This window comes from Mesoplodon mirus (genome assembly GCF_964341445.2).
Source record: "Mesoplodon mirus genome assembly, chromosome: 8".
Taxonomy (NCBI): domain Eukaryota; kingdom Metazoa; phylum Chordata; class Mammalia; order Artiodactyla; family Ziphiidae; genus Mesoplodon; species Mesoplodon mirus.
The window spans coordinates 55,615,958-55,632,425 of NC_138984.1; the positions used below are offsets into that span (position 1 = coordinate 55,615,958).

The 16,468-nt window shown below is 37.8% G+C and overlaps 1 protein-coding gene and 1 long non-coding RNA gene across 2 annotated transcripts in view; one reads left to right on the forward strand and one right to left on the reverse strand.

Annotated features, from left to right (window-relative positions):
• Nucleotides 1-16,468, reverse strand: part of LOC309809171 — a 193,395-nt gene that overhangs the window by 98,934 nt on the left and 77,993 nt on the right. The window lies entirely within an intron of this gene.
• HNMT (histamine N-methyltransferase) overlaps nucleotides 1-16,468 on the forward strand; it is a 39,191-nt gene that overhangs the window by 18,481 nt on the left and 4,242 nt on the right. Inside the window, exons 3-5 of the mRNA XM_082631531.1 lie at nucleotides 4,543-4,650; nucleotides 5,696-5,826; nucleotides 9,326-9,419. Coding sequence (XP_082487657.1) covers nucleotides 4,543-4,650; nucleotides 5,696-5,826; nucleotides 9,326-9,419 — 333 coding nt within the window. The remainder of the gene's footprint in view (nucleotides 1-4,542; nucleotides 4,651-5,695; nucleotides 5,827-9,325; nucleotides 9,420-16,468) is intronic.

Genomic DNA, 16,468 nt, shown 5'->3' on the forward strand with positions numbered 1-16,468 from the left:
TTTTAAATGGTTGTTGTAGTGATGGCTTTGAGGGAGACAAAGTTCAGCAGAGACAGGCTGAATGTTTAGGTTATTATTTTAGTATTCCAAGAGATAGGTAATTTGGGCCTAAACAAGGACATTGCTAGTATGGATGGAAAAGAGGAAGTAAAGAAACATTTAGCAGGAAAACTTACAGGTGGCCAGGGAGGGAAGATGAAGAAAAGAGCAAAGCTTGGATGTCTGGATGGAAAGTAAACAGTATAGGTGATGTATCAAGAAAATATTTGTAACTAAATTTATTTAGAACTGAATGCTACATGTTTAGACTGTAATACTACAGAACATCTGAACTACCTCTCCACTGACTCTCTTTTTTGGGGGAAAGAGGTTCATATAAATAATTTTTTTAAATGCATTTCTCTTATTTCTGAGTGATACAAGAATGCAAACTACATATGGTATGAGATTAAGGAATATATTGTCTTATGGGAGATCTCTCTCTCTCTCTCTCTCTCTCTCTATATATATATATATATATATATATATATATAATCTCACAATAAGCAATAATAGAGTCTGTTATAAATAACAAACATAACACAGAAAATAAGTGTCTTACGAGCATGGTGACATTGTTTATTGTCAAACCCAGGATACTTTTAAGAGTGAGAGTGGGAGGGAGTAAAAGGAGTAAAATTATTACAGTTTTTTGAAATATTTATTTATTGAACAAACTGTTTTTATTATATCGGTCAATTTATAAAATAGTTCTTTTATGTCATCAAAAAGTTTACGAATAACAAATGTTGGCAAGGATGTGGAGAAAAGGGAACCCTAGGACACTGTTGGTAGGAATGTAAATTGGTGCAGCTGCTATGGAAAACAGTATGGAGATTCCTCAAAAAACTAAAACTAGAACTATCAAATGATCCAGAAATTCCACTCCTGGGTATATAGCCAAAGAAAACAAAAACACTAATTCAAAAAGATACATGCACCCCAATGTTCACAGCAGTATTATTTACAATAACCAAGATACGGAAGCAACCTAAGTGTTCATCAACAGTTGAATGGATAAATAAGATGTGATACATATATCACCATGGAATATTACTCAGCCATAAAAAAGAATGAACTTCTGCCATTTGCAACAACATGGATGGGCCTACAAGGTACTTGTGCTAAGTGAAATAAGTCAGACAGAGAGACACAAATACTTGGTTATCATCTATACGTGCAATCTAAAAAATAAAATGAAAGAATGAATATAACAAAACAGAAACAGACTCAAAGAGAATAAACTAGTGGTTACCAGTGGGGACAGAAAAGGGGGGAGGAGCAAGATAGACGTAGGGGATTAAGAAGTACAAACTACTATGTATGAAGTAAATAAGCTATATTGTACAGCAGCAAAGGGACTATAGCCAATATTTTATAATAACTACATGTGAAGTATAATCTATAAAAATTTTGAATCATTCTGTTGTACACCTGAAAACTAATATAATATTGTAAAGCAACTATATCTCAATACAAAAAACTTTAAAATATAGTTATTTTTTTAAAAAGTATTTTCAAAAATAAAATTGCAGTGATAATATTTTGTTAAAAATTAAAGAAACTTGGGAAACAAAACCAGATGGGACATTAGCACCAGGAGCAAGTACAACTGTCCCTGGCAAACAAGAAGTGTGGTCACCTGACTTATGAAGTCAGAACTGCATTTTATGTGCTACCCCCTGAGGAAATAATTTCATTATCTCCTCTTGTTATTCATTCATTTTTTCTAGGGACCCAGCAGTGAATGCACAGAAGGTTTGTGTCCACACGTGGGCTTATGCTCTGTAGAGGTTGTTACATGAACCTACGGGTTCCGAGTCTCCATTGCAATTCTAGAATTGTGTCCTCTGTCATTGCCATAGGACGCGGGACTGGGTGGCTCTATGGTAGAACATTCTGCAGGTTGGGAAAGGGACACGATTGGAACGAGCCCTGGGGATGTGCTAGATAGATTCTTCCATTTGGGTAGATCCCACTATCTGAATTTTAAAATGTTGGATTTGGGAGCCTCAGAATTAATGATTTTTTTAATCTAAAATATATGGCTAGGCGCATAGCACAGGGAGATCATCTCGGTGCTTTGTGACCACCTAGAGGGGTGGGATAGGGAGGGTGGGAGGGAGGGAGATGCAAGAGTGAAGAGATATGGGGATATATGTATATGTATAACTGATTCACTTTGATATAAAGCAGAAACTAACACACCATTGTAAAGCAGTTATACTCCAATAAATATGTTAAAAAAATAATAAAATCATTGCATGTTAATAGAAAAAATAAAATAAAATAAAATAAAATAAAATAAAATAAAATAAAATAAAATAAAATATATGGCTAGGTTGATAGAGACAAGAACAGAACTTTTGGCCTCTGGGCTTTTGGGGCAAGCTGGAGTCTCTCTATTTCTCATTAGTCCACAGATTTTCCTGTCAGCCTTTTGCTTTAGTTATCTTTTGTACCCTCCAAAAATAATTACTGTAGAGAAAAGCTTCCTATGTCCTTTTAGTATTTGGTGTTTTCCTATTTCTTAGTATGAAGTTGTTAGAAAAACAAACACTTCGGAGTCAGACAAGTATGCCTTAAACTTTAGGCACATTAATGTCCCCTCAGTGTCAAATTACTCAAATCACCTTATCTAGTTGGGAACAATACTGTGGCGTTTGTGATAGCACTGTGGTCAGGATTAAGTGAGATGTTTCAAGTCAAGTGCCTAGCACAGTGTTTGACAAATAATAGGTGGCCAATAAATGACGGCTAGAATAATGATTAAGGAAGGACTAAAAGGTGTCAGGTTGGTGGGACCGGCTTTGGAGAAAACTGTCACATAGGCTTCTTCATCCTCTGTTTCAGCTTCCTTCCCATATCTTCTCCCCCCGTAATCCCCACTGTCTCCCATTACCAGTACTTGGGACTCTCATTATACCATTAGACGGCCCTCTTTTCCTAGTCTAGCATCTTTTGTTCCTGATTTATCTTCCTCATCTCCTCCTTTTCAGACCTCTCAGTCTTATGACCCATGCTTTTTTCGCCCGCCATATCTAACCTTGGAAAGGTTCTGTTAATGCCATTTATGCCAAAATGTTAAAGACTAATGTCATTTTCATATGCTAGCCTTGCCAGCAGATAAGTCTGTTTTAGTGAAGGTCAACATCATAACTAAGAGAATAAAAGTGCAAACTTAATTTGGAGGCATCAGTAATAGGGAAGGAAGAGAGATTTTTAAAGAGAAGGACTCAATGATAACAATAAAAATAATGAACAGCTAATATTTATTAGGTGCCAACTCTATTTTGCACTGTGCTTTATATGCATTGCCTCATTTAATCCTCTTACCCAATAAATTATGTACTATTAATATTGCTGTTTTTCTCATGAGGAAAATGCACCTTGGAGAGATAAAGCAAATTTCCAAAGGTCCTAATACCAAGTAAGCGGATCAGACAGGTTTGGAACTCAAGTCTATCCAACTTACCATCATCTATCCCTCTTACATTAGTCACCTGCAGGCTAAATTTTTATCAGGGTAGGTATCTATTTGCTCCTCTTATCATCATTTGCTAGAGCCTAGTGCAGTGCCTGGCACATAGTAAATAATCAATTAGTCATTGGTGCATGAATTAATACATAAATATCTATTCTGCCATAACTTCCTCTCCATTTACCTCTCTGAGATCACCTCTTGCATGGAGGCACTGCCTTGCCTAACATTCCAAAACTGTGAATTGCCAGTAGTCCCACATATACGATTCTGTTTCCTGACTTCCTGTCCTCTCTACCTGCAATTCCCATTTCCCCAGAAGTCCCTGGGCTAACTTCCACTTACTCTGTAACACAGAGCTCAGGAGTGATCTGCCATGAAGCTTTCCCTCTCTCTGGCCTCTTCTCCTATCCTCCCCCTCACCGTCTCCTTTCTCCTTCCCACCTTGGTCCAACCCAGGCAGGGTTCTTTCCATGTCTGTCTATACCACTAGACCATGGTGTTTTTGAGGGCACATGTCTGATATACTTTTTTATCCTTTTTTATACCTGACATATTTTGTATTTGACATATTTTTTGTATGCATCTGGCCTAGCCTAATTTATCAATTCTATGGCATGTTTTTTTCATACTTAACATCTCTGAAATTGATATACATCTTCCGGTTGATGAAATCTTAAAATTATAATTGACAGTGTTTTTTCTGATTTAGTGATATAAAAAGAAGGGCTGTTTGCATCCTATAATGAAGGGCATCTTAGACTTACTGTAATATAATAATTGATATTAAATAAAGGCTATATGAGTGAATGAATGAATAGCAATCATAGCCCTCCTCAAATCACATTATTATTCCTACTTACAACTTAGCTGTTCTGCATCATAGACATTGTGGCAGGGCAAAAGCTGAGTATTATTCTTTATTTATGCTGGGCTTTCCTAGAGATAATAAACTCGTTCAAATTATTCTTAATCATTTCTTTCTGGACTGAGGTGATCTGTTCCCTATGCTTTTTTTCCAGGTGAAATTGATCTTCATATCCTCTCCAAAGTGCAGGCTCAATACCCAGGAGTTAGTATCAACAATGAAGTTGTTGAACCAACTGCTGAACAAATCACCAAGTACAAAGGTACTTGTAATCCATGGTGCTGTATATCAAATTCTATTCTGAAAAGCGTGTCATCCCAAATGTGTCCCTTCAATCATTAACAACATAGCTGCTGTGGTATGTTCTTTGTAAGCTTATTGAGAGAAGAACCTGATTAATTTGTTTTCTTGGCAGGAATGACTAAACATCTCAGAATATAAATAGTGATTAGAATCCCCCCCCCTTTTTTTTTAACTGACTCTCCATCCCTCCCCTGGTCATCAACTATTATTTTTGATATTTATTCTTAGAGACAGAGTCATTAATTCATTCAGAGGTATTTAAACAGAATCCCTGCCCTTAAAGAGCTTACGTTTCATTGCTTACAGCAGGAAATCAGGAAACATTTCTTTAAAAAGGGCCATAGAGTAAGTATTTTAGACTTAGAGGGCCACATGGTCTCTGTCACAACTAATCAGCTCTGCCACTGAAGCCCAAAAGCAGCCATAGACAATACATACACTAATGAGTGCGGGTATGTTGAAATAAAACTTTATAAATACTAAAATTTGAATTTTATATCATTTTTACCTATCATGAAGTATTATTCTTCTTTTGATTTTGTTCAACCATTTAAAAGTGTAATGGCACAAGATATGAAAGAAGCATGAAATCAGAAAGTAGTGTATATTTTTAGCTTGCAGTCTATTTAAAAATAGGTGGTGGGAAGATATGGCCCATGCCATGGTTTGCTGATTCCTGAGTTACAGAATCATATCACCTGTCTTACATCAATTTTCCATTGATAAAATTCACCAGTTGATTTCCCATTAACACTGAGATAATAGTACCTATGTCTGATCAGGATTCTCATAATTATTTCTTATTGACTCCATTCTTTAATTTCATTTAACACTAGAGGAAAAACTAGGATGAACTCTTTGGTCTTCTGGAGATTTATAAAAAAGAAAAATGTGCTTTATATCTGTTATGTATATAACACTGATTGCATTAAAATTCTAAATGGAAATGGGTTCCGAATTTGCAGTTAAAATTGACGGTGTGCCACCTCTTCTCCGTATTTTAGAGCTTGTAGCCAAGACATCAAACCTCGAGAACATAAAGTTTACTTGGCATAAGGAGACATCATCTGAATATCAAAATAGAATGATGGAGAAAAAAGAACTTCCGAAGTGGGACTTTATTCATATGATTCAGGTAAGAAATATTTATTGTTATATACTCTCAGAAGAAAGATTTTTCAGAAATATTTCAGAGTACCTAATATTTTAACTTTAAAAAGAAAAATGTAAATCTGATTTCTGATTTTACAAGTGACCATTATCTGTCCAAATTGAAGTTAAAGTTGTTGACAATACTAAGAGATTCTCTGTAACATTTAAAAAGCCAGTTTTCTCTCTGCAAAATACCCCCATAGTTACTGATTTTTTTTTCAATGCTGGCTTAACTTTTGTGGGATTGAAAGTTCATAGATAGTAGAGTGTAACACATCCTAACACAATTCTCCAGTAACTCTAATGGTCTGGATGGACCAACATCCCAGAGTTTTTCTGAATCCTCTTGCTTTTGCCTTCTTTTGATGACCTGGCTCGTGTGCACATGACAGAAGGGCAGGCTAGATGATTTCTCAGGTCAACAGAGTGTTACTGACATTAGTCAGTCATTACATAGGAATTTATTTCCATGGTCTAGCACTTATAGTGTATTTCTTGGAAAGGGGGAGACAATTCAGTAGGTGGTATGGGGACATACTTCCAGAGGTCACTGACATATCTGGTTAGCATATAGGTGTATAGGCTTTGGGTGTTGGCTACCATTAAAAGATGTGTATATTTTAGAAATACCACGATGAACAACAAGATGCTTTTTGCTTTCTATAGTCCACAAGCACAGTCATCCCAAAGGAGTAAAGTTTTTAAAATCATAGGAAGAAATGACTCCAAGATCAGCATATCCAGGCAATCCTACATCTTTGCTTTCTTAGCAGACAAAATCTTTTACCTATAAGGGAGTGCTTTACATTGCTCAGCAAACCTATGTTTCTCTACTAGACTTACTTTCCCACCTTCTCATACAGCTGGCCCTTGAACAACACAGGTTCAAACTGCGTGGGTCCACTTATATGTGGATTTTTTCAATAATAAATGCTACATGACTGGATGCAGAACTCCAGAAACAGAGAAACTGCGTATAGGGAGGGCCAACTCTATGTTATGCGTGAATATTTGTGCACAGAGTGTTGGTGCTCCTAACCCCTGCCTTGTTCAAGGGTCACCTGTATAACTATTTCATACCTCCCTCTCTCTCCTTATACCTCCTGTAACCCCTCCTCCACCATTCATTTCCAACTGATGACCTCACGTCCTATTCTGTAGCAAAAAGAGGAACCATCAGGTAGAAAATCATCTTTCACTCTCCAAAATTACAAACATAGCTGCACATGTACGCACCATGTCTTTCTTTCCTCTTATTACAAAAGCCTCCCTTTATCAAAAGCCAATCCCTTGGGCTTCCCTGGTGGCGCAGTGGTTGAGAGTCTGCCTGCCGATGCAGGGGACATGGGTTCATGCCCTGGTCTGGGAGGATCCCACATGCCGCGGAGCGGCTGGGCCCGTGAGCCATGGCCGCTGAGCCTGCACATCCGGAGCCTGTGCTCCGCAACAGGAGAGGCCGCAACAGTGAGAGGCCCGCGTACCGAAAAAAAAAAAAAAAAAAAAAGCCAAGCCCTCTACATATGCTCTGGATCCCATTCTTATAAAAAAAAATTTTTTTTTAGCATTTAAAAAAATCTGTATTCTACAAACATACCAGTGAATGCTCTAAATAAGGTAATATGACATAAAACAAAATGAAAACTATATGTAAGACTGTTCTCTTTAGTGTACAGAATTCATGGCAGTTGCTGCACTATCTAGCTACTTAAATACATCTATATCTATAACTATATTTATATCTGTATCTATATTTATATATATATATATATATATATATATAATTCTTTATAATGTTGCAGCTTCAGAGATCATTCTCCAGTTTCTCTCAAAAGCTCCACGTCTGTTCTTTCTTTCTTATAGCAACTCTGCTTCCTCTGCTTTACTCCTCTGTCCCTCTCCATCTACTCTGTATTTTTCTGTGCTATTTCTCTGTCTCTCTATTGCTCCTTGCGGTCCTAGCATTCTCATGACATCCTTCAACTTAATATTCATAATCAACTGCAGAGATTCTGTGTCTATTAGATCAAATTTCAGAGCATCTGCTATGACCCACCTCCTCTTTTCAGCCAGGTCATGTCATGGATCGTTAGCCATCTTGTGGATTAGCTGCATCTGGGTGCCTGTCTATGTATGGTCCCTGTGATGAACAGCATGGAGTGACATGATGCTAAATATGGCCTGTGATGCTGCACAAGCCGTGTGCAGCTCCATTGTATTTCATTCATTTGTGTGAGAGGGGCAGAGCTTAGGTTGTTTTTGCTTTACGCAATAAATTCTATCATGGCATCTACATAAAATATTGAATTCTTGTTTAAGAGAGCTGAAGATGAGATTAAGAAGTGTCTATGGGGGTAGATTCCAGTGATGTAAGTCCTTAGGGAAAATTTTCTACTGCCAGTGTTTAATTCCAAGCTCTATCTGTGTTGGGTGGAAAGACCTCTCCCTGCACTTCACCAGAGATGGTTCAGTTATTAAAAATGGGTGGGCTTACTTCACTCTGGGTCAGAAAGAGAAAAACAAATACCGTATGCTAACACATATATATGGAATCTAAAGAAAAAAAAAAGCTACTGATGAACCTAGTTGCAGGGCAGGAATAAAGAGGTAGACATAGAGAATGGACTTGAGGACACGGGGTGGGAGGGCAAAGCTGGGGAGAAGTGAGAGTAGCATCGACATATATACACTACCGAATGTAAAACAGTTAGCTGGTGGGAAGCAGCAGCATAGCACAGGGAGATCGGCTGGATGCTTTGTGACCACCTAGAGGGGTGGGATAGGGAGGATGGGAGGGAGGGGATATGGGGACATATGTATGCATATGGCTGATTTGCTTTGTTGTGCAACAGAAACTAACACGGTATTGTGAAGCAATTATACTCCAATAAAGATTAAAAAAAAAAAAAAAAAGGGTGGGCTGACTCCTAGCACCCTGGGACCATGCTTGTAACTTTAGGCTTTATCCAGTCCATTTCCCTAGAGAATCTGTCAACATCAAAGCCTGTCACATTTTCCATGATTTTAGAAAAAGCATCTGTGAGCCTACGGTGAAGCCAGTGCAAAGGGCTTAATTTTAAAGCAACGCTCCATGAAATGGAATGTTTTTACGGTGCCAGCACCATTTTTGCCCAGAACTACTAAAACTCACAAAATATAGAGTGAGCATTAGAATTCAGTGCCCCCATGTGGAATGCAGACTGTCTCAAGCTATAAATGTCTGTGTTAATGAAGCCAGAAAGAGTAAAGTTTAAGCTGTTTGACTCTAGTTGAGTAAATACCATAGTTTCCCCTCTCCCCAAATATTTTCTCACACTATTATTCTATCTCTATATATAACATCTTTAATTTTTAAATTTCTTAAGTGTTTTGTTGAATAAAAATCCACTCAACTTGAACCTCAAACCTTCTAGTGAGTATTTAGTCCAAGCAACAAAGACATTGGCATAGAAAAGCATCTTCTTTCTCTCTTCCTTCATTTCTAGGTGCTGTATTATGTAAAAGACATCCCAGCCACCCTGAAATTCTTCCACAGTCTCTTAGCTACCAGTGCTAAGATTCTCATTACTCTTGTGTCCGGTAAGTTATTTTCCTTCAGCCTGAATTTTAAAACAGTGATAGCATATGGATGCATGTGTTTGAAGGCAGCTGGTATATTTCATCTTCATTATGAAATTCTTGATTTGGCTTCTGATCAGAGTCAATTAATTAACACAGTATTAGGAAAGTCCTTCACAACAGCTTTCAATTTAGGAGTTCCAGTGGAATTAAATGTCTGTTTACTTCTTTCTCTCGGGAAAATATATCCTTGTTGTCTCTATATAAAAAATATTTATTTAACATACAGCAAATACAACAGATAGGAATGTTTTTAATGAGACTAAAAATAGTAAATATTTCTATTTACCTCCTTTTTGTCTCTTGAAGTCTCTTTCTCTTCTGTGATGTTTACTAATAAATATCAATAAAATAAAGGTTTAAATATTTGGGACACTATCATATTTGATTAATTTGCATTTCTAGAGCCATTATCAATGTTGTTCATTTAGGTTTTCTCAAATAAGTATCAAAAATGGTCCACTTGTTTTGTTTTGTATTGTCATGCTATTTTCCAAAGAAGGCATTTGATCATGTCATGTTGTTTCCAATGATACAGTAAGTACCACACAGAGAACATAAGTAAACAGATTAGCAAATGAAACACTGACGTTGTTGCATTCATTAATTCATTACTTCTTTCATTCAGCAGTCTTTGTGGATTGTCCACACAGTGCTAGGCAGGTTCACTCCATGTACACAGCAGCCTCTATCTTCCTAAGCTTATACCAGACCCCATACTCAGAAACCATATGTCGCATAATTCATTTATTCTTTTTTTCTTTATAAATTTATTTATTTTTGGCTGCATTGGGTCTTTGTTGCTGGACGTGGGCTTTCTCTAATTGCTACGAGCAGGGGCTACTCTTCGCTGTGATGCGCGGGCTTCAGTAGTTGTGGCACCAGAGCTCAGTAGTTGTGGCTCACGGGCTCTAGAGCGCAGGCTCAGTAGTTGTGGTGCATGGGCTTAGTTGCTCCCCAGCATGTGGGATCTTCCCGGACCAGGGCTCAAACCCATGTCCCCTGCACTGGCAGGCGGATTCTCAACCACTGTGCCACCAGGGAAGTCCCCATGTATTCTTAAATATGAGGAATGGCTTTAAGGATGGCAAACATAGCTGTTGCCTATAATCCTGGGTTTGAACTCATGAGGGAGTTTGGCAAATGAGAGTTCCTGTACACAACCTCTTCTCTAAGGGAACATTTTATATACTATTTTTATCTCAGGTTAGTTAAAAATACTCATTTGTGTGGGAGAGTTCTATCTTACCATTTAGAAGGGCTTCTGTAAACTGGATGTTTCCCACCAACCTCTCTCTAAATTAGGACACTTGGGTAAAGCACTTTGTACTGCATTTAGGAATACAGAAGTAAATTTAGTTATCAACACTGAGGGCAGTCTATTCTTGATAAGCTGTATCAATAATAAAGAAACAGTGTTGCAGACAGAAATAGCAATTCATCCAATAGTCATATATGTTTGATTTTAGGATATATTTCATATCAAATGCAGATCTACTGTTATATATATTTGGTTTATGCTTAAATATTTTCAGAAGTCAAGTATTTGAGTGTCAGAAGGCAGCTCTCTATGAGTATATGCCTACCAATAAGAAGAAGCCAGCCTAAGGTTTAGAAAGTGGCATGAGCAGTCTACAAGCAGCTGAGAATGGACTAAGTGCCCTTATGGATACAGTATTCTGCCGGCTACATCATGAATACGTTAATAGAATCCATGGTTTATTGGCATCAGGATATGTGCAAACCAAAACAGGCCCAGTGAAATGCAGGATGATACATAAAATCAAGAATGCTGAGGCACTTCCTAGCTGTGTGAACTTGGTCTGTGAGTCTTAGTTCATGCAAGGACTATTTCCAGATAATCATACCTACATAATACGGCATCTATGCATACATGTAGTTCACATGTACTATGTCTATATACATTCATGGGGGAAAAAATCAAAGAAAGGGAGTAAAAGCGCAAAAACCAGTTAGCTTTCATAAAAGGTATTTTGAGTCAAAACTTATTCATTCTGTAGTTTGACGGTGGAGATGTTTTACTAACTTTTTCAGCACACAGCTTACAATTTTTCATTACTGCACACAGCGTGGGAGGCAGGTATCCCAAAGAGGAAAACACTGGTAACACACAACCCTCTCAACTCCCGGGCTCTTCCTAAAATACCAGCTCCTTACTTCCCCCTTCTAGCCCTCTTATTTGTTACCTAGAGCAGTGTAACTCCCTTTTGCTCTGCCTCTCTGACCTACATAAACCTGTGCGCCTATAAACCCATCTTAACAACAGTATATTTCTCTGAGATAAATTCTGTTGGCCCCTCGGTGTATGGAAGTGCCTATGGTCTTCTTTTTAAAAAACAGCAAGAACTGCTTTGTCGCATTAATAAAGCCGATACAAATATATGGGTCAACTTTCAGGAAAATAGAGCATAGTCAATTTCCAACAGTGAAAACAAAGTTAATCACAAGAACTTTCTAATAAGATTTGTTTTATATTGTTGTCAATTAACATGTATAGAATTGATCCACATTTGTATTAGTCACTTTTTCATTTGATGATATCACTGCAAATCCCTATCTGCCAGACCAGTCTGTAGATAGCAGACAAGTTTGGGAAAGCTCCCCAGGTCATCTGAGGTGCCTGATCAACTTCCTACCTTACCGCTGTAGAAAAACCATTACCCTAAACTACCTTCTCAGCCCCAACTTGAAACCCCATTCTTCATACTTGCCCAATGAAAACATTCCTTAAACTTGAATATTACCCTAAAACTTGAAACACCTACACCAAAATGGTTCACACTAGGCTCTGTTTATATCACATGTGTTGCAGTGACTTTCTAAATGGAATTTGCTTCATAATTACCCAGAAGTGAAGAAGCCTGTTTGTGTATTTCCTTTCTTTGGGGGCAATATTCTCATCCATAGACTCACTGCAATACAGCAAACTGAGTACTCGATGCCAACAGAGTCAGACAAGCCTAGAACTAGTCACTAAATTAAATTTCTAAGAACACTCATCAAGCCAGTATCTCACCTAAGCACATAATGGTATGTCTAGATTAACATCTTGCTCTAAAAGGTCATCTTAAATATGCCCCACAGCTAAGGCTTCTGCCTGTGCATCCGAGTCAGACACTGACCTGTTACTGAACTGATGTGTTCTCTCTGTGAATAAACTGAATTACTCAGTTATTTGAGCACCATAGGGACATCCATTTTTTGCAATTTATTAGATTCTAAGATAATGAAATATGGGGTCAGTTTCTAGATTTAATTATGCAGGGCACCTAGCTTGGTTAAGGTGACAGGTGTATTCAGCATATTCAAACACAGCCTACACTCTTGGTCCCAAGTTGACTGCATAGGATAGTCGTGTAAATTGGTTCACTCAGCTTTTATTGAGCTCCTCTAGTTGGTCACTGCTAGGCTCTGGGGTTGCAAAGATGACTGTTACTCCTCCGCCTTTGAAAGGTTCCTAATCTAATGGAGGATTCAGACATGTACATACTTTCAAAAAGGTGCTAATTTCTGATCAGAGGCAGAGAGGGAGTTTAAGGCGAGTTCCTGGAGAGCAGGAGGCTCTGCCTCTTATCTCTAGTCCCAGATCTTTGCAAAACCCTTGGCAACTAGAAGAAGACACCCAGTGAATGTGTTTGAATTGAACTGAATAATTGTTTATTATTTCTGCCTTATACTATCCCAACTACAACTAGTTCTGAATGTCCATTCAAAAAAAGATACCATGTTTTAGCTAACATGATAGACATGGAATCAGAGAATACAGAAAGTTCTGGAGATCTGGATGGATTTAATAAACAAGAATAAAAGACTCAATAAAGAAGATACACATATTCACACACACACAGTGCACACTGAAATAGGCAGAACAGAGGCTTTCCTCTGGTTCCTAAGTATCCATTAAAGAGTTAGCCCAGCTCAGTAAATATTTATTTATTTATAACAAACAGAAGTTCCTGATTATAACGATAAAAGATTTGATTTGGGGATGAAAAAGAAGAGAAATAAGAAGAGGTGGATTTTTAAAATGAGGAGCATCCCACACTAAAATAATGTTAGTGGCATGTTTTTCTGCAAATGTAGTAGCCAGGCATTCGTTGAGAGAGTTGCTAATTAAAATGCAATTTATCTGGTTACAGGAGATTAGCCAGGAGATCAGTGACATTTTCTGTCTTGCCCTCTCTTTATCTAAGGAAGGAGGCAAATCATGGTGTGTTATTTTTAATACGGGGGGTGGGGTGAGGGACCTGGTTTATATCATGTTGAAAACAAAAGTAACACCATATGTTGTGCCCACTGAGAGCCATTATGATAATGTATCAGTCAGAAAGTTTCTAGTTGCTCAGCTCAGAAATGGCACTGAGTCACAGAACACTGACACCAGCAAATCTCCGCAATTAGTGTTTGGTTCTTTTTTCTCTGCCAGGGTGAAAAAATAATAATAATAATGATAACAGAGCCTTTCCTCAACCACTGAAATATTTATTTTCTTGTAGTCTTGTTTGCAGGCAAATTCTTATTTAGGCAGTCACTGTCTTTGGAATGAAAGATTTTTGTAGTACATGCTCATGACCCTCATTTTTTTTTTCACTGAACTCAGGTTTTATTTTTTTCTGCTTCATTCCAATTCCACCTTCTTCTAGAGCTTATCCTGTAGTTATCGTTCCCTCTTCTGAAATGTTAGTGGAACATCAATTATCTAGGCTATTTATTATTTACCATTTTCTGCCTTGGTTATTCTCTTTTGTTGAGTTAAATCAGGAGACTTTAGCCAAGCCCATGGATAAGGCCAATGTCCTATAATTATATGCAGAATTGTGTGGCTATATAGTGTTTGTATACTTTTCTGGGGAGTCCGATTACTTTCATTACATCATAAAGGAGCTTTCGGAACCAAAAAAGTTCATGCCTTTGAAATCTTAACTTTTAATCCTGGAAACTCATAGAGTTGTAAGTTCTCTCTTATATTGCTTTGGCCAAGTCCAACTTAATTTCCTAACACCTCAGCAGTGTTTACTATGTGCCAGTCATGGTTCTAAGTGCCTTACTTTATTAACTTGGTGAATCCTTGGAACAATCCTATGAAGATATTCTATTATTATCCCTGATTTATAGATGACAAAACTAAGGCACAGGTTCATACAGCTAGTAAGAGGAAAAGCTAGGCTTCACACTCAGAAAGTCACACTTTAGAGACCACTCTTAATTGCTGCACATATCCACTATCTCTGTAACAGCCCACTATTAGATGCGTATATTAGAAAGTCCATAAATAGCTGTTCTTTTGTTTTGATCTATTAGCATTATTACAGATTTCTGAAAAGCAAATTTGTTTTTTTTTACATTCTCAAGATTACAACCAGTGGAAATACATTATCAAAGTAATTCCATATAATATTCATTTATTTTGTAAGTACTTATTACACACCTGCCATGTGCTTACCATTGAGCAATGATTCACTTCAATTATCTCATTTAATACTTGCAGTTGCATTTGAGGTAAGTACGGTTATTTCTATCTTACAGATGAGAAAACTGAGGTTCTGAGAGACTAAATACCAAACCTCATCTCATTCATGAAGTGTCAGAACAGTCCAACCTATCTCTCCCACAGATGCTGCATCTCTTAGCTTCTACACTGGGCCAGGTTTTCAATTAAATACAACATACACTGCTAATATATCTTCTAAAGCTGGAGACAAAATTTTTAGGACTCAACCTAGCTGTTGCAGTCCAAGGCAGCATCCTGTAAGTGTACAGACATGAGAGGCTACCCCGTCTTTGGTTTGGGTAAACTATCATTGTATTTGCTGTGCTCTTTCTTTCTGTTTCAATTTTTACTCTTAGACCCTTTCCTCTGAACCAGACTAACATAAACAACTGCCTTCCTCCTATCACCACCTGAATGTCCAATGGGGATCTCAACCTTATGTTTCCAAAACCAGATGCCTGATAACACATTTAAAAAGGTTCCTCCCTAGTTCTTCCCATTTCCAATAATGGCAATTTTCTCTTTTCAGATGCTTGGGCCAAAATGACTGGGGTCATCACTGATTCTTTTCTTTCTTTCACTATCCAAGTTATTATTGTTAACAATATCCAAATCATTAGCAAATGGCACTGGATCTAGGAGTGTAATAGATAAAAAATTCAACCACTTCTCATCACCTCCAATCTTGCTGGTGCAACGTAACATCATCTAGCACCCAGATTAGTGCGGTAGCTTTCTTACTGTTCTTCCTGCTCTGTTCTTACGCCCCCATAGTCTATTCTCAATAGAGAATAGTCCATCTGTGTGGCCAGAGTGACCTTATGAAAATGCAAATCAGGTTAAGTCACTCTAATATTGTGTTGTCCAACATGGAAGCCACAGTTGGCTACTGATAGTGAAATGAATTGAAGTAACTGAAGTAACTGAAATGAAATGAAGATGAAGTAACACTTAAAATTCACTCCCTTAGTCACACTAGCCACAGTTTCCATGTTCCATAACCATAAAGTGGTTAGTGGCTACGATACTGGACAATGCAAATATGGAACATGTCCAAGAGTCCAGAAAGTTCTATTAGACCACACTACAATGGCTTCTCATCTTTTTCCATATGATTTAGCACCCAGTCTACTCCTCACCATCACCCATACAACCTCCTCTCCTTCCACGTTCCCCTCTGTTCACTCAATTCCAATCTCACTGGCTTCCTGGCTAGTTCTTAACATGCCAAGCCTGTTCCTGCTTCAGGTCCTTTGCAATTGCTCTTCTCTCTTCCTGGAGTAATCTTCCCTCTGATATCTGTGTGGATTGCTGTCATGTCTCTGCTCAAATGTCACATTATTAGAGAGACTATCTGCGACCACCTGATATAAAACAGCAACCCATTCAACTCTTTGATCCCCCTTATTCCTTGCTCTGATTTGTTTTTCATTAGAACTCGCACCATCTGATATATGATTTATTTACTTATTTATTTAACTTTCTCTCCTCCCACCCC